At 44.6% G+C, this 25,751-nt stretch overlaps 2 protein-coding genes across 2 annotated transcripts in view; one reads left to right on the top strand and one right to left on the bottom strand.

Moving 5' to 3' along the window:
- The window catches only part of zdhhc8b (zDHHC palmitoyltransferase 8b), a 72,833-nt gene extending 52,859 nt beyond the window's left edge, over positions 1-19,974 (top strand). Inside the window, exons 2-11 of the mRNA XM_084024140.1 lie at positions 2,139-2,260; positions 5,701-5,858; positions 8,384-8,556; positions 8,733-8,835; positions 9,172-9,263; positions 11,416-11,548; positions 13,206-13,311; positions 14,469-14,575; positions 14,769-15,835; positions 16,316-19,974. Coding sequence (XP_083880266.1) covers positions 2,139-2,260; positions 5,701-5,858; positions 8,384-8,556; positions 8,733-8,835; positions 9,172-9,263; positions 11,416-11,548; positions 13,206-13,311; positions 14,469-14,575; positions 14,769-15,835; positions 16,316-16,448 — 2,194 coding nt within the window. The 3' untranslated portion in view covers positions 16,449-19,974. The remainder of the gene's footprint in view (positions 1-2,138; positions 2,261-5,700; positions 5,859-8,383; positions 8,557-8,732; positions 8,836-9,171; positions 9,264-11,415; positions 11,549-13,205; positions 13,312-14,468; positions 14,576-14,768; positions 15,836-16,315) is intronic.
- A 238-nt stretch (positions 19,975-20,212) lies between these two features.
- ranbp1 (RAN binding protein 1) lies at positions 20,213-25,379 on the bottom strand. Its single transcript, XM_084024171.1, has 6 exons — positions 25,232-25,379; positions 23,626-23,759; positions 23,342-23,499; positions 22,251-22,379; positions 21,996-22,064; positions 20,213-21,439 (listed from the first exon to the last, which is right to left on the bottom strand). The coding sequence occupies exons 1-6, from the start codon at positions 25,244-25,246 to the stop codon at positions 21,306-21,308; spliced, it is 639 nt and encodes a 212-aa protein (XP_083880297.1). The 5' UTR covers positions 25,247-25,379; the 3' UTR covers positions 20,213-21,305.
- Between the last annotated feature and the right edge of the window lie 372 nt (positions 25,380-25,751).

Below are 25,751 nucleotides of genomic sequence, written 5' to 3'. Positions count from 1 at the left end.
TGTTGCTCTGCCAGCCTGAGGAGCAAGCTGTGGATTATTCCTCTTTAATCCTTGTATTTGACTTGGTTTTCATCTGATCCGAGTGTGTTCTGGGTTTTGAACTGGGCGTTTTAAACGCTGATTGGCTTGGAGGTGCCCACTTCGTTACCTCTCCACTTCCTGTTTGCAGTAATGTTAATTACTACAGAGAACCCAGGCTTTTTCCTTCTACTTCACAACTTCATACATTGCTGCAATGTTGGCAGCAAAAGCCCCGTTTGAGTATCATGGTTACACAAGCAGTTCAAGTGTCTTGTAAACAGTGTTGATATGGTTGTGTGGTTATTTGTTACTCCTACACCATTAACCAGAGTCTGTGGCCCCAATCAGGCTTTCTGTCACGTAGCCTCCCACACGGTCGTCTCCCAGACTCTTAGCTGGCTGCTGTCAGCTGCACTCACATTCTTCTCCACTCTCTGGCTCGACTCTGTGGGCACAAACATGTGATCCTTTGACAGGCGAGTAAATTGATTTTCTAAGACTGTGGAGCTGCGAGCCATGGCTTTGGTTTAAATGGTTCTTTATGTGTTTTATACCTTCTCTTCTTGCTGCGTGGAGGGCGATTCCACTGAAATGTACTTTGAGGTTGTTTTTTGCAAAAGTAAATATATATCATATGATATAAATGATTGAGAATAAGAGACAACACTTAAACGATCCAATTTCAGTTTGTGACAGATATTTTTCTTCATGTTTAGTTGAATACGTGTGGCTGAAGACGGAGGAGATAATTATAGACTCCCTGCATCCACTGACGGTATGTCTTCATTAAGACATGGTGTCATAAACAACACTTGGCATGGGATTTCCTGGCGATTGTCTCATTATAAGAAATTGTATCTCTTGCTCTAATGAGTTTGTAATATGCTTGTAATGAGGAATGTTAATATGAATGAAACAAATTCATGATATTTTCTTGATAATCGTCAAAACATTCTTAAAACTCTTATGCATCTTGTTAGGAAACTAATGTTTACATTGTGTCAAGGGTAGGATACACGTCATTATGTGAATAACTAGAAGATGCTCGTTAATCATAAGGTCTCACTGCATAAATATAAGATAAAGAAAGACAGACAGAAAATACATTTTTTTGTCCTGCATTTTTTTATTCAGACTCCATCTTTCAATTCTCTTCTCTACTATGATAGCAAGTCACTTGTGAAGAAATATTTACATTTATCCAGATAATAGAAATTCCCCACGGTCAGCTCATGTGAGTGGTTTTCCATCCTATATGGAGCTATACATGTTGAAGTAATCGGACCCAGCATTGCCCTGACATGGCACACTGATATCTCTGAAAGAATGAATGGAGCCCACCCCACACCAGCCCTCACACATCTGTGGACCAGTTCAGACTGGTTATGTCAGAGGCCTCGTCATCCCCTTAGTGGCTCCCTGCAGCCGCGGCTGTGAATAATTCAACAAAGCAAGGAGGACTGGCGGAGCGGGAGAGGAGATATGGATTGAAGATGATCTCGGGGCATGGGTATCAGGAAATTGACTTTTGACGTCAGAATAATCTGAAGAAGCATGCCTGATTGTGAAAGAGAGAGTGTGTGTGTGTGTGTTTGTGCGTGTGTTTGTGCGTGTGTCTGTTTGTGTGTGTGTGCGTGTGTGTGTGTGTGTGTGTGTGTGTGTGTGTGTGTGTGTGTGTGTGTGTGTGTGTGTGTGTGTGTGTGTGAGCGTGTGTGTGAGCGTGTGTGTGTGCGTGCGCGTGTGTGTGTGTGTGTGTGCATCTATTGCGTGTGTACCTGCAGGAAACCAAACTGGAATCACAAGTGAAACACCTCTCTCAAGAATGAGAATAATAATACAAAATAATAATACATTTTTTTATATCTCTGAGTCTCACTGTCGGGTCCAATACCAATATTATGGAGGGAAACAAATCAATATATTCACATTACCGAAGGGGTGAGGGAAGGGCGAGGGTGGGTGGGAAAGGGGGGGGGGGGGGGGGGGGGGTGACATGTGAGCACTGTACCTCTGTTGTAATTGCATCACATGTACTCTCTTTAGTTGGTGCTCAATAAAACATCACCACCATCACATTCTTTTACATGTGTGTTGAACCGACTCTCTTGTGTCTCTAGGTGCCCCTGGTTGACGAAGGTGATCTCCCCCGCTGTGCCTCTCTACAATGGCCTGGTCTTCCTCTTCGTCTTGGCCAACTTCAGCATGGCAACCTTCATGGATCCTGGTGTTTACCCCAGAGGTCGGTATGAACGTCTGAGTGTGCCGTTGAGTCTCAGGGTCTGGTGATGGTGGGGGGCGTTGCCGGCTCATTTTCCCGGGGCTGAAGGATGTTTTCATTTTAATCATCATCATTTTAAAACAAAGCCTGTGGTGATCGACAGAAAAAACGTGATGCGTGTGAACGCCAAAACGGTGGCATATACATTATCATTTAGTATGCAACCGGATATTCGGTTGCATATACGAATTATCAATGAATTCCTAGATGAATCGGTTATAGAGTCATGGATCGGGTACCTGGACACCCCCCCCCCCGAGAGGTCTGGACCAAACCCTGAATGCCCTCAAGTCCTGGAAACGTCCCTGGTGATGGTGTTAATGATACGTTTACACTCATTCTGGCTGAAAATAGCATTGCCTGCACTATTTATTTGATATAAGTATCTGTCATAACATACATGCACATGCAGTATGAGTCATATTCCCACCTTTAATAGCACCACATTTATCAGAGCCGACCTTCCCAATGTGTCGTTAGTCCACTACCCACCCTCCTGCTACAGTCCATGTGCTCCACATGCGGTCTCTCTCAGCTGCTTGGCCTGTCAAACAAGCTGCACTGATTTATGCTCCGATGACCTCTTGTCCTCGCCGCTGAGTAAAGTAATGATGATTGAACTCATCCCCGGGGATGTTTGTAATGCGCTTGTAAACGATAAGCACCTGTCTTGTGCTTTCTCTGCTCATAAAGGTGCAATAATCATTAGGTTGTATAAAGCGGGTTATCTGCCTCCCCAGAGGTGACGGTGGCCTTCTGCTGCCTGTAATACCCCGCTGAAGGAGCAGGAGCTCCTGATGTTATATCTCACAGCCACAGACCCACCAGCTACATTTGGTGACATTTGCCATTGAATGACATACTGAGAAAAACACTAGATTGTAAAAGTGAGAAGGAAAGGTTGGTGTGTACTGAAAATTACATTTTCCATTTCTCTGCTGGTTAAAAGTTAAGTTGACATTATGCTAAATCTCAGGCCTCTCTGAATAAGCATGTCCATTTATCATGGATGTGTATTACTTTTCTTATTTGGCTGGACCCTCTCGGGCTAAACAGGAGGGAGTAAATAAGTAAGTCAGTGATGAAAGTTGCACCACTGAGTGTAGGTCTGCTACGAGTCGAGAATAACTTAACAGAAAGGAAATCACGTGTGCTTTGCCCACCTCGTAAACAACAGCGTTGCCCTGGTGACGGTCTGACAGGCTGCAGGTTATGAAGACAGTTTGAGTCGAGAGAGAGATGGATTTTATTTTGTAAATGAAATACAAACTTTGATGAAGTTTCAACTTATTTTTTGACAAAATAAATGACATGTTTTGTTTTTACAGACCGAGTAAAGAAGTGAAAAAGCCACAGTTGGCTTCCAGAAAAAACGCAAATACTTTGCACTTTATGGGCTCATATCTTTAACTAATGAAGGAAGTGTATTTGTAAGATTTTACTCAAATGTAGCTTAAACATGTCATGTGATCTGTAATCAAGCACACTGACCACATGGTCCAGCCACATACCCGGTTTCACCTGGTCTGGTTTCATTAGAGTTCACCTGGAAACTCTGGACCCTGAGTGACAAAAGTATTGTATTTAAAGAAAGTGTTAGTTCTATTGTTAGGTATCTAATAACAGACAATATATGATGTTGTACATAGTATACAATGTAAATTATGATATATATGATGATTCAGCCCAAAGAAAATGAAGCATTACAACCCATAATGTGAATAATATTCCACCTGACCTTCGTCCAAGCAATATTGTTTATCAGTGTTTATAAGACTGGCATACATATAGATCCAATAATATGTACTTAGGGTACCTAAGGTTACAATGAACTAAAAGTCATTTTTGTCCACTCACTTTAATATCAAACAAAAACTGAACTGAACTGTAATTTAAGTGAACCGAATTGTGTTTTTAAGTGTTAATGTACATTGTAGGAAATAGGACACTGTTTTGTCTTCGTGCATCAAGCATTCGTAGAAAAAGAAGCTGTCGGGGGAGATGCAAGCATAACTGCTGTTTGAGTCTGTTGGTTTGGCAGGAGCTTACCTTTACAGTCTATTTGAAGAGACTCGACAGCCATAATAACCAAGCAATCTACTTATGGAACTGTTTATGTCTGAACTCTACCTTTTGTTCTCTCTTGTTCTCTCTTGCTTTCCGTGTGTGTGTGTGTGTGTGTGTGTGTGTGTGTGTGTGTGTGTGTGTGTGTGTGTGTGTGTGTGTGTGTGTGTGTGTGTGTGTGTGTGTGTGCGTGCGCGTGTGTGTGTGCGTGTGCGTGTTTTCAGCTACCTGGATCTTCCTGCAAATACTATTGTACTGTGAAATTATTTTCTCAGGTTGGAGCTTTGTGCAGATCGCTTGAAAGTGCTCTTTGATCAACTGAAAGACATTTTATTTTCCACTGCGGCTCCAAAGCAAAAAGCTCTCAGTCGCAGAAAAGTGGCACCGAGTACAAAGCTTCTTATAAAGGGCGGTGGAGATGGCCGCTTTACTCTCATCCTGTAGCTTACAGGTTATGGGTTCATGTCTGAAATTGAACCAGACAAGCTTCTGTTATACACAAGCAGCAACCTCCAGTTAGAAAAGTGAAGCCATTTCTCTAGTGCCTTAAACTTGCATTCTCTCTGCTGGCCACCAGGGGGCGACTCCTCTCTGGTTGTATAGAAGTCTGTGAGAAAATGGTCCTACTTCTCTCTTGATGTATTATCTCAATAAACATTGTAAACATGAGTTTATGGTCTCAATCTCTAGTTTCAAGTCTTCTTCAATCCAGCATGATGTTCATTTAGTACATTATGGTCCATTTAGAGTCCACCAGACCAGAAAGCAGAGGATGCTTTAGGGGGCGGGGCTATCTGCTGATTGACAGGTCGCTACCACGCTAACAATGCAATTAGCTACTAAGATGACTTCAACACTTAGCTGTAAAGTTGACCTTGAATGATGAAGCTAACTTTGTTAGCAGCTTAGATACAGAATCCAGATGGATCCAGATCCAGTAAGGTTGCTGCTCTGCTGCTGGTGTTCATCAGATCCACCCGTCGCTCCTCCACAGTCCAAATATGGTCATTTCCTTCACTGGCTGTAAGAATCCAAGGTGTCGACGACCAAAATGCCAAACTCGAGGCTTAGTATTCCAAACCAGTGGTTTACGTCACCATCACTACGTCCACCTCTTATATACAGTCTATAATTATACATGATAGACATTTTAACCACTTTTAATGTTGAAGCAGATGAATAGGTCAGGTCTCAGCAGTGGGGATGGGCTTCATTTAAGTTGCTCGCTTGTTGTCCCGGCCCAATGGAATGTTACATCAGAACCATGTTTGTGCACACATCACCATGCTGGAATGCAGCTGGGCTCTGTTCATGTGTGTCTGTGTGTTTCCCCAAAGCGGACGAGGACGAGGACAAAGACGATGATTTCCGAGCGCCGCTCTACAAGAACGTGGAGATCAAGGGCATTCAGGTCCGGATGAAGTGGTGCGCCACCTGTCACTTCTACAGGCCGCCTCGCTGCTCGCACTGCAGCGTCTGTGACAACTGTGTGGAGGTGTGTGTGTGTGTGAATACAAATGTGCAGAATGTTCATCCCAACACTGCTCACCCAGATTATCCTACCCAGATTCCTGATGCATATTTCCATATTGGGAAATAATGCTATATCAGCTTTTTCTCAACAATGTTCTGCATTGGGCATGTTTGATATAATATAAGACACAGAAACATAGTACATGTGTTTGTAGCTTCAATCCATTCACAGGATTATCTGTGCTGCCAAGAATGACAAAATGATGAACACAAAAATAGTGACTAAATATCTGTTTGATGGGAATATTTGCCCTCATTAAAAAAAAACCTAATTACTGGCATGAATATCAGTTTTTTGGCAGCTCCAAGCGTGAAATGCTGTCATAAGTATTAGCTTAATGATAATTTTGGTCTGACAAATGCACACACACATCAGGGCGTGAACACACACCTACACACAGGATGCATAACAACACACTGTGTTTGTACAAACCTAGTTGAATTTAATGAGGATATAGATAATTATGTAGAGATCCGCTGATGAAGTAGAACGATGAAGAGTGGATTGAATGTTACATTGAAAGCTTAGTGCCTTCTCAGTGCTCACAGATGATGCAGGTCAAGTTCATTCAGCTTCATTTACAATCAGCCCAAAGCTGGAGTAGCTGCAGGGCATAAGATTTCATACGTTATGGATAACTTCAACCTCGACAGATCTCTGAAGTAACTCCCTCCATCCCCCTCTCCCCCTTCATCCCTCTCCCCCTCCGTCCCTTCATCCCTCTCTCCCCCTCTGTCCCTCTCTCCCCCTCCATCCCTCTCTCTCCTTCCGTCCCTCTCCTCCTCCGTCCCTCTCTCCCCCTCCGTCCCACTTCCCCTCTATCCCTCTCTCCCCTTCCATCCCTCTCACCCTCTATCCCTCTCTCCCCTTCCATCCCTCTCACCCTCTATCCCTCTCTCCCCTTCCATCCCTCTCCCCCTCTATCCCTCTCTCCCCTTCCATCCCTCTCCCCCTCCATCCCTCTCTCCCCCTCCGTCCCTCTTCCCCTCTATCCCTCTCTCCCCCTCCATCCCTCTCTCCCCCTCCGTCCCTCTTCCCCTCTATCCCTATCTCCCCTTCCATCCCTCACCCCCTCTATCCCTCTCTCCCCTTCCATCCCTCTCCCCCTCTATCCCTCTCTCCCCTTCCATCCCTCTCCCCCTCTGTCCCTCTCTCCCCCTCCATCCCTCTCCCCCTTCATCCCTCTCTCCCCCTCCATCCCTCTCCCCCTTCATCCCTCTCTCCCCCTCTGTCCCTCTCTCCCCCTCCATCCCTCTCCCCCTCCGTCCCTCTCCCCCTCCGTCCCTCTCTCCCCCTCCGTCCCTCTTCCCCTCTATCCCTCTCTCCCCTTCCATCCCTCTCCCCCTCTATCCCTCTCTCCCCTTCCATCCCTCTCCCCCTCCGTCCCTCTCCCCCTCCGTCCCTCTTCCCCTCTATCCCTCTCTCCCCTTCCATCCCTCTTCCCCTCTATCCCTCTCTCCCCTTCCATCCCTCTGTCCCTCTCTCCCCCTCCATCCCTCTCCCCCTTCATCCCTCTCTCCCCCTCCATCCCTCTCCCCCTCCATCCCTCTCCCCCTTCATCCCTCTCTCCCCCCCTCCGTCCCTCTCCCCCTCTGTCCCTCCATCCCTCTCCCCCTTCATCCCTCTCTCCCCCTCCATCCCTCTCCCCCTCTATCCCTCTCTCCCCTTCCATCCCTCTCCCCCTCCATCCCTCTCTCCCCCTCCGTCCCTCTTCCCCTCTATCCCTCTCTCCCCCTCCATCCCTCTCTCCCCCTCCGTCCCTCTTCCCCTCTATCCCTATCTCCCCTTCCATCCCTCTCCCCCTCTATCCCTCTCTCCCCTTCCATCCCTCTCCCCCTCTATCCCTCTCTCCCCTTCCATCCCTCTCCCCCTCTGTCCCTCTCTCCCCCTCCATCCCTCTCCCCCTTCATCCCTCTCTCCCCCTCCATCCCTCTCCCCCTTCATCCCTCTCTCCCCCTCTGTCCCTCTCTCCCCCTCCATCCCTCTCCCCCTCCGTCCCTCTCCCCCTCCGTCCCTCTCTCCCCCTCCGTCCCTCTTCCCCTCTATCCCTCTCTCCCCTTCCATCCCTCTCCCCCTCTATCCCTCTCTCCCCTTCCATCCCTCTCCCCCTCCGTCCCTCTCCCCCTCCGTCCCTCTTCCCCTCTATCCCTCTCTCCCCTTCCATCCCTCTTCCCCTCTATCCCTCTCTCCCCTTCCATCCCTCTGTCCCTCTCTCCCCCTCCATCCCTCTCCCCCTTCATCCCTCTCTCCCCCTCCATCCCTCTCCCCCTCCATCCCTCTCCCCCTTCATCCCTCTCTCCCCCCCTCCGTCCCTCTCCCCCTCTGTCCCTCCATCCCTCTCCCCCTTCATCCCTCTCTCCCCCTCCATCCCTCTCCCCCTCTGTCCCCCTCTCCCCCTCCGTCCCTCTCCCCCTCCATCGCTCTCTACCCCTCCGTCCCTCTCCCCCTCCGTCCCTCTCTCCCTCCGTCCCTCTCCCCCTCCTCAGGACTTTGACCACCACTGTCCCTGGGTGAACAACTGTATTGGACGGAGGAACTACCGCTACTTCTTCCTCTTCCTGCTGTCTTTGAGCATCCACATGGTGGGCGTGTTCTCCTTCGGCCTCATCTTCGTCCTCCACCACCGAGAGAGACTGGCAGCGCTGCACACCACTGTCACGTATCCTTTCACTGCTTCACTGTAGAGCCTGCATGTGGACATTTTGGTTGGTTGTTTATTTCACTTTTCATTGGTGCTAGGAGCTTCTTCTGTCTGACACAGTCACTGGGGTTCTTGTAACATTCTTCTTCTTTTGAGCCGACATTGTTGTTGTTGAACTTGACTTATGTGTCCAGTCTGGTGGTGATGTGTATAGCAGGGCTTTTCTTTATTCCAGTCATGGGACTCACAGGTTTCCACATGGTGCTTGTTGCTCGAGGTCGAACAACCAATGAACAGGTGAGTGCAGATGCCCATGTCCTTGTTCTTAACTAAACACACAAACAATTCTGCCTGTTATTTATCTAGCAAGCAGTCTTACTGTTGGCCACCGTGCTTGCTTAAGGGAACCTTTAAAATAGTTGGAGAAGTTAACCTCTGGTCACCACAATGCCTGACTGGCATAATGACACAGTCCAATTAGAGTGTGCACAGAAATCATTCCCACACACATTCATTTTGTTAAAGCATCACATAATGAATCACCTCCTCTGTATTCAAGCGCTGGACCTTGTGTTTATGTGCACTGTGACCTTCCTCCGCTGCCGACTCTAAACAAGGCATTGTGTTCCTCAGGTGACGGGCAAGTTCCGTGGAGGAGTAAATCCCTTCACCAAGGGTTGCTGTGGCAACGTGAAGTATGTCTTATGTAGTCCCCTGGCACCAAGGTAAAATGCTTTATTATGCTGCTTGTGTTTGTGTGTAGACGCTTGTGTTAGCGCCCATTTAACTCTGAATCATTTTAATGAACAGTGCTCTAATCCTGCACATGGGAGAATATGTTCCTGTATACTAATGTACATGTAGCAGGCCGCAACCTCGGATCTGAAAAGTGAAGCCAATCTGAAGTGCCTTAAACTTGCATTCTCTCTCCTGGCCATCAGGGGGCGACTCCTCTGCTTACAAAAAGAAGTCTGATTGTTTAGAAGTCTATGAGAAAATGGTCCTACTTCTCTCTTGATGTATTATCTCAGTAAACATTGTAAACATGGGTTTATGGTCTCAATCTCTAGTTTCAAGTCTTCGTCAATCCAGCATGATGTTCATTAAGTACATGATGGTCCATTTAGAGTCCAATAGACCAACTGGAGACCACATGGGTGAATTCACAATGACTACTTCCACTTCTTATATATATAGGCTGTGGTCAGACACATTTAACTCTGAATGATTTAGAATAAATAGTGCTCTATTGCTGCACAGGAGAGAATATGTCTGTGTATGGTTATGTGTATGCGTACTAGGGTTGTGGTCCATCAAAGCCCATGACATCCATGCCGTAGCACCATGTAACTTCAATAATAACACTGGCAGCAACATTGTGTGTGTGTGTGTGTGTGTGTGTGTGTGTGTGTGTGTGTGTGTGTGTGTGTGTGTGTGTGTGTGTGTGTGTGTGTGTGTGTGTGTGTGTGTGTGTGTGTGTGTGTGTGTTGCGGAGGTGTGTAACCAGTTCTGCCTGAAAGTAGCCAGCAACCCTGGGGGAAGGCAGATGGCTGAGAGAATCAAATCACTCTGTGGAATCAGTTAATGGGAAACAGAGTGGAGCGCTAGTAAACATGCTTTTTACACACACACTAACACACACACATAAAACGCACAATATCGTTAAAAGGCGCAAACACCAGTTTTACAACCCATAGGGACGACGTCAAGACATCAAATGAATAGTGTGACTGCAGAGAGACAACATGGGGTGGGGGTGAATTCTGTGTTGCAAGCATCTGCTGTTAAGTTGAGTCCCTGAAGCATGTTGAACTGTTCAAGTATTTTGAATCAGTCCCATTCATTAAGGGGTTGGTTATTTGAAATGTATAAAGACTGCTTGGAAAATATACCACGTTACTCCTCCAGCTTCCACACCATTAAATATTAAAGCAATTACACCGGCATCCCTTTTAATTATGGAAAAACCCCTCTAAGTCCCGCTTAAATGCATTTTCTTTCCTGTCAGGAAGTTGTGTTTGAAATGTCTTTTCTAAACTGTGGACCTCGCCAAATGGGATTAGGCAAAGTGCTTCACTAATTCCATCATTGTCCACTGAACATGGGTTGTTAGTGGAGTAAACGGTGCCGTGCATCAAGGAGGAGAGGAGTACTACTGAGTTTCTGTTGGTTTGTGGACTACGGTTTTCAAACCTCGAGTTTGGCATCTTGGCCGTCGCCATCTTGGAATTTTGATCTGACAAACACAAGCTGCAGAGCGGCAACCTTCCTGATCTGGCTCCATCTGGCTTCTGGTGCTGTTAACAAAGTTACCCTCCATCATTAGAGCACTGCGATTGAGACCATAAACTCATGTTTACAATGTGTATTGATATAATAAGCAGTTGAGAAGTAGGGTGATTTTCTCAGAGACTTCCATGCAATCCTTTCACGAGTGACCTCAACTCGCCTGATGATGTCATTCAACCCAACCGACTCTAACCGCAAAAATGAATGAAGACAAAATGATACTCGACCCACTTTCAGCATACAGCACAACAAGACATGCCACATATTTAGTAATTCTGTGTGGACAATGAGATACATTCATGTAGAAATGAAGATTACATTCTAAAGATTAAGGGTGCAGTGAGACTAGAATAAGAAGGGCTTTCTGAAATTTCAATTCAGGTTGCATCAGCTTCTCTACAGAAGATAAAGCTAGTGCCCCCTTCTTTGCATACGTTGCGTATACTTTTACTTTGATGTGAGTTACTGTTAACGTACAAAGTGTTCTGGTTCGGCTGTGTCGTCCTGGTTGCATCCGGTAAGGCATCAAGATTTAGGATTGGAATAAAGAATCTTGTTTGTTCAAGCATGTTGCCCTTTTTCATGCAGGTACATGTTGGACCCCAGGAAAAAGCCCCATGTCAAAATTCAGCCCCCATTCATCAGACCTGACCTGTCGGAGAGGCAAATAACCATCAAGATCAGCGACAACGGCATCCACAGCACCATCATCAGCTCCAAGGTGAAGTTACTCCACCGTCCAACTGACCTACTTGTTCTTGCTTTACTCCCATTCTCTTGTGTCCCAAATAATACAGCGTGTATCCATACTTCCTTGTATCCCATTTTAATACAGGCTCATACTCAAAGATAAGAGGGTACAATAGTTCACTAAAGTCAGGTATATTAGAGAATTCTTTAATTTCTACAGCAGGATATTATTAGACACGTCATGTAAGTGGGGCCCAGATGGGTGAAAAATGATTTAGACTATTTTTGACCCCAGAGAGATATAGTATGTACGGTTCAGAGGCTTTAGAGACATTGGTTTCAGTTCAGACCATTTATTATTAAATGAAATAAGTTTGAAATTCAATTATTTTGATATCGGTAATTCATAGTCGTGATCAGATTTTATCTGTACCTTTTTATAAAATACACTCATCTCAGCCAAAGCAAATTATATAATTGCCTCTGACTTAAAGAGCCCTCAAACTATTTTACATGTGGAAGTGTGTTTACAGATGTTGGGGAGTACTACACAGGTGGCAACCGCCAGTTCTGAGAATGCCTTAAACTGCCATTCTCTCTGTTGGCCATCAGGGGTCGACTCCTCTGGTTGCAAAAAGAAGTCAGATTGCATGTCTATGAGAAAATGGTCCTACTTCTCTCTTGATGTATTATCTCAGTAAACATTATAAACATGAGTTTATGTCTAAATCTCTAGTTTCAAGTCTTCTTCAATCCAGCATGATGTTCATTTAGTACATTATGGTCCATTTAGAGTCCAACAGACCAGAAAGCAGGGGATGTTTTAGGGTGGGGCCACCTGCTGATTGACAGGTCACGATCACAACCTCACTGCCTCGTTAGCATCACTAATCCAATTGGCTACTTAGATTGACACTCAGCTGTAAAGTTGACCTCAAATTACCTTTAACTTCTCAAACTACCTGTTAGCAGCCAGATCCAGTAAGGTTGTTGCTCTGGGTGCCGCACTGCTGCTTGTGCTCGTCAGATGAAAATGAACAACACAATCTGTTACAAGGGGTGAGTGTAGTGTACCCCAGCAAAAAATTTGGGAGATCATCTATCTCCTGTATTGCCATGACCCGGTGGAATACGAATACGAATTTGGCATTCTGATTTTTTGTTGTTGTTGTTTTTTCTTTATTTTATGTTTAGAAGTACACAATTATTATGTATTCACAATGACAATGGTGGGGGGGCTACTGGCTGGTGGCTCCGGGCCCCTGCTGGTTGGGGAGGGGGAAGCTGGTGGGGGGGCCCAAGGAAATTGCCCACCTTTGCCTTAATGGTAAGACCGGGCCTGTATATAGGCTTCATGTTTTGACAAGGAAGAAGAATATGTGGAATTAAAGAAGACTACGTCTCTGGTGCCGCTGCATGGATTTTGATTTTAAAATATATGCAATTTTAAATAGGTTGAGTACTCTGTTTTCTGTTTTACAAAGCAATGCTCTTTCAAGAAACAAACTGTAAAACTGGAACAAAGTAAAAATAAATCTGAGCTCAAGTAGATCAGCTGTCTCTTGCAGCTCTGCTACCCTAAGAGTTGTGTTGGTGCATCCAGCTCTCGAACACATGCTCTTCTCTATTTCATCTGCTGTTCCACACCTGTTCTGGATGCTTTTAACGCTCTCATCTCCGCCCTGCAGTCCAAAAGCAGCCTGGATGGCCTCGACGAGAAAGAAACCCAGCCGCCGCTGCCACCCAAAGCTGACAGATACAACCAGCTGAAGAGTCAGCTGACCTCTAACGAAGGTAAGAAAGCGCCCCTGATTTCACCATCTCTCCAGTAAGTAACCATGAGTCCCATTGCTCTTTCCTGTCAGGGTTGGTACCAAACAGCAATTCCACAAACTCCCTCTGTGCATCAGCACGATACCAATGTGTGACTGGCCTCTAGTTTAGCGTGATAAATGTCTGTCTCGGCGGTAGATTTGTAACAAGGAGGCAAGGATTTCTTGTCACTGAATCGCACCAGATTTGCGTTACAATGGAGAGTTCAGAGGGAAACATTGCAACAAGCAACACCTTTTTTCTGGTGGTGTGTAGCAATGAAGCTACATGGAGGGATGGGAGGTATATAGTCTAGAATAAGCACTCTTAACTCAAATGTGACATTAATCTGTGTAAATGAAGAATTCTGACATATGCTACTGTGATCTCTACAGCAAAGAGTGTTAGCTTGTGGTATTCCCGCTCTTGAATTCAATAGTCAATAATACACATTGAGAACCTACAACAGCAGGTTCCCTCCAGATGCTCTCTAGTGCCATGGTGCATTATATCAGGGAGTGAACACTCTCTGCTCTTCTATGGACCACTGTCACTCCCTGGTGGTACATCAAAGTACTGCAGTCAGTCTTCCCTATACTTTTATATGTGTGACTCAGACACACACAGAAGTGTAATGCTTTTCTCAAGGAGGTAGTTCATCAGGAATGGACAACATCACAGCATCAGTCAAAGAATGGGCTCCCCAGCCATTTCATGTTCATAGTGTAGGAACAGGCAGCAACCTCTGGTTCTGAAAAGTGAAGCCAAATCTGATCTCTTCTGGTCATCAGGGGCCTCTGGTTGTAAAAAAAAGATTGTATAGAAGTCTATGATAAAATGGTCCTACTTCCCTCTTGATTTATTATCTCAGTAAATATTATAAACATGAGTTTATGGTCTCAATCTCTAGTTTCAAGTCTTCTTCAATCCAGCATGATGTTCATTTAGTAAATGATGGTCCATTTAGAGTCCAACAGACCAGAAAGCCGGGGATGCTTTAGGGCGGGGCTACTTGTGGTTGACAGGTTGCTACCACGTTGTCGTTTCCATCGCTAACGATGCAATTTCAATCAGAGCTCAGTGTTATTTCTATAACCTGCACAGTACTAACTCTAGTCTTCTTTCTGCGTGTTTTGTAGATAGTTCTCTCTCTGGTAAGATCCACCCTTCCACTCCAGCCATGTACAAATTCCGGCCGTCCTTTGGCACCATCCCTAAAGTCCACTACCACACTGTTGGAGAGAAGGTAAGGCATTATTTATTTGATACAGATGTATGAGGCACAGTTCTTAATGTAGTATTATTATGTGACTATGATTGGTAGCTACACTAATAGCCAGTTTTCTGTTGCAAAAGCTTCAGTAGCAGTTGTTATACACAAGGACTTCATTCACAAGCCCACTCAAATTTGAAGTGTTATTCTGCTGTTTGCTGCTCAGATCATCATGCCGGATGACCGGAAGACCTCGGCCATCTTGGAAGAGGGTGTCCGTGGTCATGACTACCGATCCGAGCCAAACCTGGACCTGCCTGAGTACACCAATGCCCCACTCCACCGCACCTTCCAGTCTTCTCCCCTCCAACTGGACGCTGACCCCAACAACTCCCGCTCTCTCAGCCTGAAGCAGGGTCACCGCCGGCCAGAGAAGGGCCAGCTCCCTGCCCTACAGCCGCAGGCCGTCACCTCCACCCCGTACAAGAGCGTCTTCTCGCCCAACACGCTCTCTAACCGTAATGGCAGCTTGTCTTATGACAGCCTGCTCAACCCCAGCATCTCGCCAGCCACTGCCAGTGAGTGCATGGCCCATCGTGGTATGCCCTCCATGGGGTTCCACTCGCCCTACCTGCCCACCAAAATGTGCCACATCAGGGAACCTGAGATGCAGAGGCACCAGGTCGCCCCCACCTACAGTCCAGTGATGCCACCCAGGGGGGTGGGCAGGCAATCCCCTCACCTAAAGGACAGGGACCCATCCCCGGTGCGCTACGACAACCTCTCCCAGACCATCATGGCCTCCATCCAGGAACGAAAGGAGTTGGAGGAGAGGGAGAAACGGCAGATACAGCATGGGCGCTCCCAGACCCATATTTATGCCCAGGACTCCGGCGTGTTTGATGGGGGCTATGGCCTACCCCCCAATACTTGCTACCCAGATGGGCCTCGCGGTCCCGGCTCCAGAGGTCCAACACCCCCGGCCTACGGAGGCTCTAGGGACAACCTGATGGGGGTTGGCCTGGTGAGCTACGGGCAACGAACCCCTGTGTTGCGCCACGCTGGCTCGACACTGGGTCGTGCCCCCAGGACTTCATCCACCTCCCTGCACACAGATCACAGTAGCAGCAACAGCAGCCAGAGCAGGTCCATTTGCCCCGAGGGCCTATATCGTTCCCCGGCCCACCAACCCCACTCTCCCGCTATGCCCCGATCCCCCTCCTACTCCCACCAGAAACTCTCCTACATCAGTGCCCATGAGAGGACAGAGGCACCTCGTCAGGGGGGCCCAAGGTATGAACCCTAACTTTACCCCTGTGGGACTGCATGCATGGTACTGAGCCAATGGGGACTGTATTCCCCAGAAACCCTGCTCCTCCTACTGGACACAGCCAGTAATCATGCGCACTAGTGTACTTGCCCTTACTGAGGCAGCATGTAGCATTTGTAAATAGTGTATTGTGTTTGCTCACCTGTTAAGTCCATTCATGTTAAGTAACTGTCTGATGTGAATACTTCGTGTTCCGTTCTGATTTATATGTTTGCCTTTCTAGTAAAATATCCATTTTTGTATTATTTCACGAATGAATAAAGTTGTGTAACTCCTCATTTCTTTTTCTTTTGCATGCTTTTTACCTACTCCTCTAACATTTCCAAGCCCTTTGCCTCACTAACAAGTAGGCTTTCAACTAATCATCCACGTTGCGTGTTGTGTTTTACCTCCTCGACACGTTGTGTTGAATCATTTCCCCATGTTCTTCTCTTTGCATTTAGAGAGGCCATGAAAGTTAACGGGCAGATGGACTGCCAGGCCAGTGCCCAGGGTTCCACCATCAGCCCAAGTCGCCATGGTAACGTCAAAAAGGTGACGGGTGTAGGAGGCACCACGTACGAGATATCAGTGTGAGCAGGGACACCACAACCACCGACGACGACAACGACCACCCTGCTGCAAAGAGATTCTCTCCTCTCTGTTATATTTGTGAAGTCTAGGTTAACGTGGGTCAGGGGCACATGGCACTCTGTGTTGGAAGTATTGTCCAATCAGAGGATCTGTCTCCCCCTTGTGTTGGTCTGTGTGTGTTCGTACCGGATGGGCTCGTTTGTCGGGTGATGCTGCTGCCGGCTGTGTGTGTGAGGGGTGTCTTGTCATTAACATTTTGTGGCTCATCATCTTGGTGGTCAGAGTGGAGCGCTAATGTTATTTCTCTCGTATCTCAGCTGTGGTCATGAAGCGTATGTTGTTCCAAATGTCACACACACGTCGCTCTCACACAGCGCTGCAGGCTGAACATAAAAACACTACAGATGACTTCAATGCTGACATCCTCACGATGGAAGACCAATGTCCTTTTCCCAAGTCAGTTGACCTCAAGAAGTCAAGGTGCTTCGTATTAACGTTTCTCTTCATGCTAGCTCCAGTGCGTTTGGGTGGAGTTGTACAGCTTTGAGAAGTGACGGTTGACCGATCGGTTAGATCAGTATCAACCGCATTTCCAGGCAACACAAGATGAGCGAGGTGTGAAGCTGAGAACGGGATCGTCGTATCATGTCTGGTGGTTGCATTCCAAATTCACTGAGAAAGGCTTGCTGTTGATTAAAAGTTAATTTTAATTAAAATTCCTTCTTTGTCAAAAAATACATTTCTCAGGAATGAAGGCAACCAGCAGAGATGCTAGTTGATATTAATTATGAATGGCTCCTTCTTCGTCTATAAGTATAGCTTATCCCTCTTTCTTCCCTTCACAAAGGTGCAGTACATCATCACAGGTTTCTGTTGGTTTCAGTGATATTAAGTTAGGTGACCTCCGACGCAAGCGCTGGGCAGATATGTTCGCGTTCAGATCAGAATACCTCATCCCAAGAGATCAGGATGAGTCCAGCCTTGCACAACCAAAACAACGTTCTGTTTGTTTTGTCAAAAAAAGAAAAGAAGAAAACTTGTTTAATGTGTATGTATGTTTGTACTATAATCATAGGAATAGGAAGGTGCAGAGAAACAAGCCATTGTCCCACGTAGTAAATGAAGATGACTGGTCACCCATTCATTATTTTATATATTTTTTAATGGGTTTGATTCCTTTTTATACAGCCAACCTTTCAAAGCTATGTTTGATACATCGTTTTTATACAGATACTTAAGCCTGGAACGGATTTTTCATTTTGAGTGACGTTTTGTTTTTGTTGATAAATTATAAATTCAATAAGCAAATGAGGTCATCATAATGGGTAAAATGGCTAAATTAAATATATAACTAGTGTGAAACGTGTGAACAGTCATTGGCCAATGTGTGCTGTTCCCAAGTCAAGGTTTGGGCCCTCAATAAGGGCTCCCTTGCAAATGTAGTACTATAAGTGGGCCCTTGGTTTCCAGAGACAGTGAATGGGTGACGTTACAAAGACGGAGAAGTCACATCCTTCATTTTACAGCAGCTGTCTGGTACAGCTCCAGTATTACCTGCCTCACTCAGATAAAAAGAAAATCTCTTTTGTATTATTTTTTCTGTTCATTGATTACGTCTCGAATATGTATTTCTTTCTACCATAACAATGAACTGATAATACCCAAGTGCAAGGTTTTTATTTATATTTTGCAAATTGAAAATGAAAAACAACCCAAAACAGAGTTTACATGGATGAAACGTGGTAGATTTGGTTCGGCTACATTTGCATGAAGAATAAACCATTGTTGCCTTTTGAGAGGAAAAGCTACTTTTCATAGCACACAAAACACTTTTGTCCACTAAGGGACAATGAACTAACGTTAGTGTTTTTTGGATAGAGCGGCAAATGGCAGGAGTGACACTTGTGAGCAACTTAGACTGGGAAAGAAAGTTCTGGAAGAAAGGCGACGCACAAGGTTAATGAATGACGTTGCTTTCGTTAGGAAATGACATCACTTTTACAGGATCCTTTTTCCTGCAAGTTGCGGTGCATTGAGACTCCTCCTCCTGTACCGGGTGGAAGCTGTGGGAGAGTCTTGGACGTTACTCGCTGTAGTTCCAACCTTCAGGCTAGTATGATTTCCCTTTTAAGGTCTCACCCAGCTGCCTTACCACGGACACAGTAATGTGAAGTAAAAGGATGCTCTCTTCAAGTCCTGCATCTCTGAATTCTACATGGTTTCTGTTGGTTGTGGTATACAGGGATACCTTTTTGGCAAATCCGTTCGTAATTGTGAGAGATCATCTAGAGCAGGGGTAGGCAACCTTCAGCAGGAGCTTAGCCAATGGCACACAAACCATCTCTGTGCAAGAGATTTTTGGAAATGTTGAAATGCCGTCAGCCGCCTGCTACATTTCTAGAGATGTGTCGATCATGAATGAACAAATCTTTTCAGTAACAAAACAATTTATTTGTGTCAATCTTCATCTCGGGCATGGCTTAAACCACTGCTCGTGTTTGATCGCCCCTAGGCCAACGAAGACTTTTGCGATTCTCCTCAGCCCAAACGGCTGAATATTCTACCTAGACAAATGCACTAGCAATGCAGTTAAGTTGTCAATAGATGTATTAGTTTATGTTAATATAGTTACCGTGTTAATAAGCTAATTCATTTGTAACTCATGGTCAGAACATTAGGCATAGCATGCTTTTACAGAACGAGGACTTAAAAGAATGTTAAGGAATGGAATAAATCAATTGTTTGAATGGATTTGAAAGAATTGTCTCTCTAAACTAAGCGACTGCACCCGGCCGCCCTGACACATTTCCTGTTTCACAGCCATTGGCCGACATGCATCCTGTTATTTACAGTATTTTGATTTCTTCCCCACCTGCATTCCAGAGACCCGCCCTACTCCGCCTCTGATTGGCTAGTAATCGTTGGGTTCTTTGCATAATTTAAGTTAATTGCTGATTAAGATATCGACTCATGGATATTTTCAACATACTTGTATAAGGCTTTCATATCATTACAATTTCCCGATTGTGGGAGATAAAGTTTAAATTGTGTGCATGTCGCTTTTAAGGATGGAATCAAATTAGAGACCATTGCAGATTTAATTATTGATGCGTCACAATTAAACTTGACGTTAACCCAGAAGCTGATATGGCAAGAACATGGCGCTTCATATCCAAAAGGTTGCCCATCCCTGATCTCCTGATCAGACTGTTAGCTGCTGAGTTGCCTGAAAACCCTCTAGTTCATCATGAGCTCCCAGAAAACACTAGAAGTCATTCCTCTTTAAGATGACTGCCATTAGTCCAATGTTCTTTCTTTGGGATGGACATCACTGCAGGTCAGGGACCATCCTGACAGTCGCTAATGAATTGTTTCTTCAGCCATGAGCTGATTAGGTTTTCTGAAACTCATAGAAAGTTCAATGTATTAAAATATAGAATATACTATAAATGTACATGCGTTCCTATTTTTGTGAAGAGGAAATGTTTCCCAATGACCTGAGCAGAGTAAATAAAGTTTCCAACTCTGAGTGAATACGAGTGAGTCTTGTGAATGAACTGCACAACATCGATATCAAGTTCTTTTAAAGTCCAGGTGTTTAACAGTTGATGTGCCATTTAAAGTCAAAATGCAATCCTCTGTGGGATCGGTAATTTGCATTTAACCACACAATCATGTTTTAACTATCACAAACCTCTACACAATCTTTATGTAATATAGAGATGTTTCATCATTAGCTACAAGTGATTCTTACATGAATGCAAACGTGGTCTTTGACAGCTTTTATTCGAAGGTGGAGGAAACACTTCAAATCATTTGAGTGCAAATGAAAAGCAACATTTCATCCATATACATGTATTTACAGATGCACTGGCACTTAGATGCACTTTAGAGGCAAGGTTAAGAACTCAATTAGTGGAAAGAAAGGAGAGGGTGGTGAGCACACAGATGAGATAGGGCACACTCTGTTACATATATTCTACATGCTTAAAGTCTGGGAATGTTATGATCTAAAGAAACAAACTCAATTTCCTAGTAAGGAACTTAAAGTCAGCGCCTAGCTGCACCAAACTCTGATGAACCGTTGACTTTGGACTTGATGGTTTTCATGATAATAAAAAAAGAGGAAAAAATGAAATGCTTAGCTAAGTGCATCCGATCTCCCGTCAGCGATCACTGGACACTGCGTTGAGCAGCATGCAACTGATGCCCCTCGTCTGTCTGGAGTGGCTTCCTCCTACCATCAGTTCCCAAAAGAACTAATGATGAGGAGGACCCAAGAACAAGCTACTTCTACAAGGCATCCACTGAAATGTCATCACCTTACTTGCCGTTTCTAACAGTGGATGCATGGACAGTGGACAGGGTAAGAAGGCCCACTGAGATGCATCATGGGAGTCTTAGATGTATGATGCAGCTCCATAATGCCTGGTCCCTGACCCTGTGCTGCTAACAAGCAGGCTACATTAATCTCTCCCCCTACATACAAACTCGGCTTCAGAATAACAAAAAAAAAAAAAAAAAAAAAAAAACCCAATGTGGGAATTATCACTATCACAAGCCTCTTTTCACAGTTTGTCAAATGTAACATTGAACTGTTGATGACATGGATGGAAAGCATGGCATTCCATGGTGTGGTGCAAAGAGGGCGAGGGGTGGGCTTCTTTTTTTCATAAATTCGCTGCTATCTTGCATTTCCCCCCCAGTGGCATCAAGGACTTGTGATCTTGAGGCAAAACAGATAATAAAAAAAAAAAAAACTAATAATATGCAAGTGTCCAAATTCAGTTCATTTAGAGTCTATTGTAGAAAAAGAGGAAAACTGATAAGTTGAAGATCAGCAAAGCAAGTTCTTGGTTCTCAATTCTTCTCCTCTGCCTTCACCTCCTTCATCTCAGTCTCCTTTTTGACCTCTTTATTCTCTTCTTCTGATACCTTGTCTTTTACAGAGAGTTCCTCCAGCTTCTCTGCCACTTTGTTTGCTCCATCAGTGCCTGTGTTAAAACAGTGAGATGTGCAGTCAACTTAAAAGCTGTGAGTTTAACTTGACACAACACATTCCTCCTATTTTCACTTTCATTTCAAGTTGCATCTCATATTATACTCAACCTCTTTATGCAGCCACTATATGCAATTTCAGATTTTAGGTGGGCCATGTGACCTTCTGCTAATCTGATCATTCTAGAAAACTGGGAAATCTGAACGGTAATGTAGCAGAACATACCGACACCAGCCTTTGACAAAGCCAGTAGTGTGTTACATTCTGCATGGTCATGTAGCAGACAGAAAAAGTTCGAGGCTGGAGTGAACAGCAAAGAACAGAGTGAGTCTGCATATGCATTAAACTTGTCATGCAAGATGTATATAACATCAAGTTTGAAATTGATTTTAATACGGGTTAATACATAGCACTCAAACTAAGCTAGTGCTTGAGCTAATTTGTAAAAAATAAATAAATTAAAAAAAATTATAAGAAGAATCAACTCATCTAACCTACATCAGAACCCACTTTAAACATGTGATCAGGAATATGCCTAAACTTTAATGTACCTGTTCCCTCTAGAGTTTTCCGGGCTTCCTCCTTGCACTCGTCAAACTTCCCCTTGAACTTCTGAGCATCTGTAAACAGAACGGAGTGAGTGTAGCATGAATAAGCAGCCTCATTGGCCAGCAGTAAAACCTGTAGGAAAGTAGCTGCAGTTTGATTTTGAAGTTTAGATGAAGAAAATAGGTTTCTTCCAGCCATCGTTAACATCACTACACCAGCTAAATTAAATACACTGGATTAGATGTATAAATACTTACTTTCTGCATTTAAAAAACGTATTGCCAGGAGTTCAGGTTTGGGGCTTTCATCGGCATAATCTGCTAGTGTGTTCCACACCCATGCCCTGTCACTGCCAGCATTGGGCTTCAGCTCCATGGTAGGCATAACTGTAGATCACAAGTGGGGGAATAAGGTTAACATGGCATGGCAGAGGTATAAGGTCATCATAATCAGTGGTTGCATTATTATTGACATTAACGCTTAAAGCATGCATTCACTGTAACCGGGAGGGGTGGGGCTTAAGGAGGAGGGGCAGGAAGACACGAGAGGAAAGAGAGGAGATATAGGATAGCGCCAAGGAGCAGTAAACGGAGATTGCAAACTTTTGGAAGTATTCTCATTAATTGTAAAAGGACGTTGAGTTTGTGGACATTTTTATGGTCCGTCTGTCGAGGCGGTGAATGTGATCGTATGTGGCTGACTTTTGCACGTTGTGGAAAGTGAGAGAGTCGGCTACTACAGAGTCCATTGAAGCAAAACAAATCTGCGGAGTCTAGAACTGTTTTTAAATCACGATTTTGCTGTTCAGCCATTTTACAAACCGTAGGAAAGTAAAAATGCTTATTAATCAATTAAATAGAAAATTGCATCTTTAGTCAGCCAGTGAACATAAGAGTCATAGTTTAGAATGTCAAAGATAAATTATTATTAATGACAACACAACGATGGTGAATTCCATAAAACTACAATACCCTGCAGTCTGCAGTGTGATGGCTAGACTTCCTCCCCCATTCCCTCGCATACAGTGCTCATCACTAAAATCACAGACTTTTCTGGAGATAACACTGAAACATTTAAATATCATGGGGGTTTTCTTTAGTGCAAGCATCAATGTGTCAATCAGTAAACATACAAGTCTTTGTTATGCTAACAAGTTAAATACATATAAGCATCAAGTCAGCATGTACTTTAAATACCTTTGTGCATACACTACAATTTGCTATACTAAACATACATTTGATTTTGGAAAAGCAATTTGAGTGTGTGTTATTATAAATCAGTTAATTTGTTTTTTTTTTATGTGATGTCACAATATAAAAAAGCAATGAGCAAAGTCGATTTGACTTACTGTGATGATTGGCACAAATCTTCAAGGTTCGGTCTCTCCTCATCAAGAGGCGGATTGTGCCCTTCTCTTTGTGTTTCAGCAGCTTGACATCACCGGTACCTCTCTCCTTCCACTCCGGTGGGTCATTCTCAGAGGCAAAACGATATAGTTTAGCCCGCCTGAGGAAACAATGGTATACTGGCATAATTACATACACACACAACCAAATGGTCGGCAAATTGTATATTGGATCATGACACTTTATAATACGTGAATGAACAAAGAAGACTATTAAAATGACTTACATTTTAAAGAGTTCCTCCTCATCCTCTTCTAATGTTTTCACATCCTGCTCAGGAAGGGACACGATAGGCTCAAAGTGGGGATCATGATTTGAGTCCTCTACAGCATCTGTGGTGGTGTCGGGCTCTTCCTTGTCCTGAAAGGTAACGCAATAGATGAGTTAACGCAAAGCAGAAAAAAGTAACATTTAACACATAAAAGTTTAAGAAATTCGGCACGTGGAATGCATCAGTGTGATGCTTTAAAACTCAGAGGGAAAAATGACTTCTGACAATTGACCAACAGGCCATGCATGCTTCAATAGAGGGATTTAAGAGCTCATTGGTTAAGTACAGCTTTTGTATGGGAACTGGCAAAGCCTTTAGTAAATCACTATTGCTGAGCCAAGCATCTTTAATTCTATTTGGGGTTGCACGTCCTCACGTTGGTTTGCATGGGATTAAATGTACACTACCAGTATGGTAAGACACATACTTCACACAAAAGATGCCTGATGGTAGGCAAGTTCATCACCTGTGACAAAATGTGGATAACTATGTGCAGTAACGTTATCATTGATGACACGGGAGACCTACCTTCTCCTGGGTGGCAACCGTATGCCCACACCGTATGCCCACACCGTATGCTCACGAGCTTTACTAGCTTTACTAGCTTTACTAGCTGTATCCGCCGAGGTCGTTGCGACTTAGCGACCGGGCAACTTAAAGCTACACAGCCGCTCCTGACGTTAAAGAAGGCAATAATTACAGTAATGTTTCCACCCCAGTCGCTGGCTTGCGTGATTAGGTGGCTATACTCAACGTTTGGTTTCGGCGCAGTTGCATTCTACGTCAATTCATGTTAACAAATTGTTATTCAACTTTTTTTCTAAAGCCAACTCATTGTGAAGTTGCCTAGCTAAAGCTAGTCAACGAGGCCTTCGCTAGCAGGCTAGTCGCGCGCTAACGTTAACCGCTCGTTTTTTCACAGCACGACGCGTCGCGAACCAACACCGACGTGTATCTGAAAGGAATTTAGGTGATACGATTTTGGAGATGACTGACATAACACTCACAGTAACATTATTACTGCTAACTGCGGTATAATACGCAGTTACTAGCTGCAGCATCCCGCTATAGAAGCTAACAGTTAGCCAACAAGTGTTAGCAACTGCATGGCAGACAAAGACGAGGAGCCGGTTACATGGAGGTGATTAAACACCCCGTTCAAATGGGGGGCGACTGCAACAGTTGCAATAGTTAAATAGTTAGCAGCGGCGTGCACATAGCCTTCCGAAGCGGCATCGATCCGTGTATGATGCTAACGTTAACATGCTGTCGGGCTACACGCTTCAGAGTTATGTCTACTTTATCAAGGTAAATACGTGCAGAGTTTAATATATAGTCGCCTTTCAGGATGCGCATAAACTTCCATGTCATCCCGCGGCATTGAAAACCAACTAACTACCCTTTCTAGTATTGCGAACGACACCATTGTCGGCATTTCTGGCTCGCAGCTTCCTTGACAAACTTTGACGGATTTCAACATAGAAAACACCATGTTTTGCCACGAAATTCGTATATAAAGGCGAACATAATGCATTAGGCGACATGAAATACGCGACCTCACCTTCGGATCTGCCATATTAATTTAGATGTTTGTAGATGATGGAAGTAGTTTGATAGATTCAAATCCCAGACTGGCCGCCGTTCCCCCTCAGCTCCTCACTTCCTGCTACAGCTTTCGCGCGCCGAATTTCCTACGTGTGCCCGCGCCCACATCGTGACAGCGCGCGCCCCGCCTCTCTCGTCTCCGCCGGGGTCACACATCCATTATAAATATTGCTTAAGCTATAGGCTTTTACATACTTACATGTGAAATGACTGATATTACTGCTCTCATGACGTGTCATTTCTGTCATGTTGTAATTATTGTATTGTTTTTTCTGCACACATGACACACGTGTCATCCATCCTGGATCCTCCTGTCTCTTCCTGAGGTGTCTTCCTCTTTAACTGTGTTCAACTGTTTTTTAGTTGTTTTATTATTTGATGGAAGATGTACGTGGCACAGCTTGTAAAGCCCTCCAAAGCAAATTTTCGAGTTTGATAACATTTAATAAAACTTGAGGTGTGAAATCTTAGGATAT

Source organism: Eutrigla gurnardus, assembly GCF_963514095.1.
Source record: "Eutrigla gurnardus genome assembly, chromosome: 13".
Classification (NCBI taxonomy): Eukaryota; Metazoa; Chordata; class Actinopteri; order Perciformes; family Triglidae; genus Eutrigla; species Eutrigla gurnardus.
This window is presented reverse-complemented; position numbering and strand designations above follow the sequence as displayed.

Coding starts and splice junctions, on each gene's coding strand:
- ranbp1 (XM_084024171.1), bottom strand. Junction 23,500..23,625: donor GAGGAGGAACTCTTTAAAAT/GTAAGTCATTTT, acceptor TTGTTTCCTCAG/GCGGGCTAAACTATATCGTT. Junction 21,440..21,995: donor GAAAACTCTAGAGGGAACAG/GTACATTAAAGT, acceptor GTTTTAACACAG/GCACTGATGGAGCAAACAAA.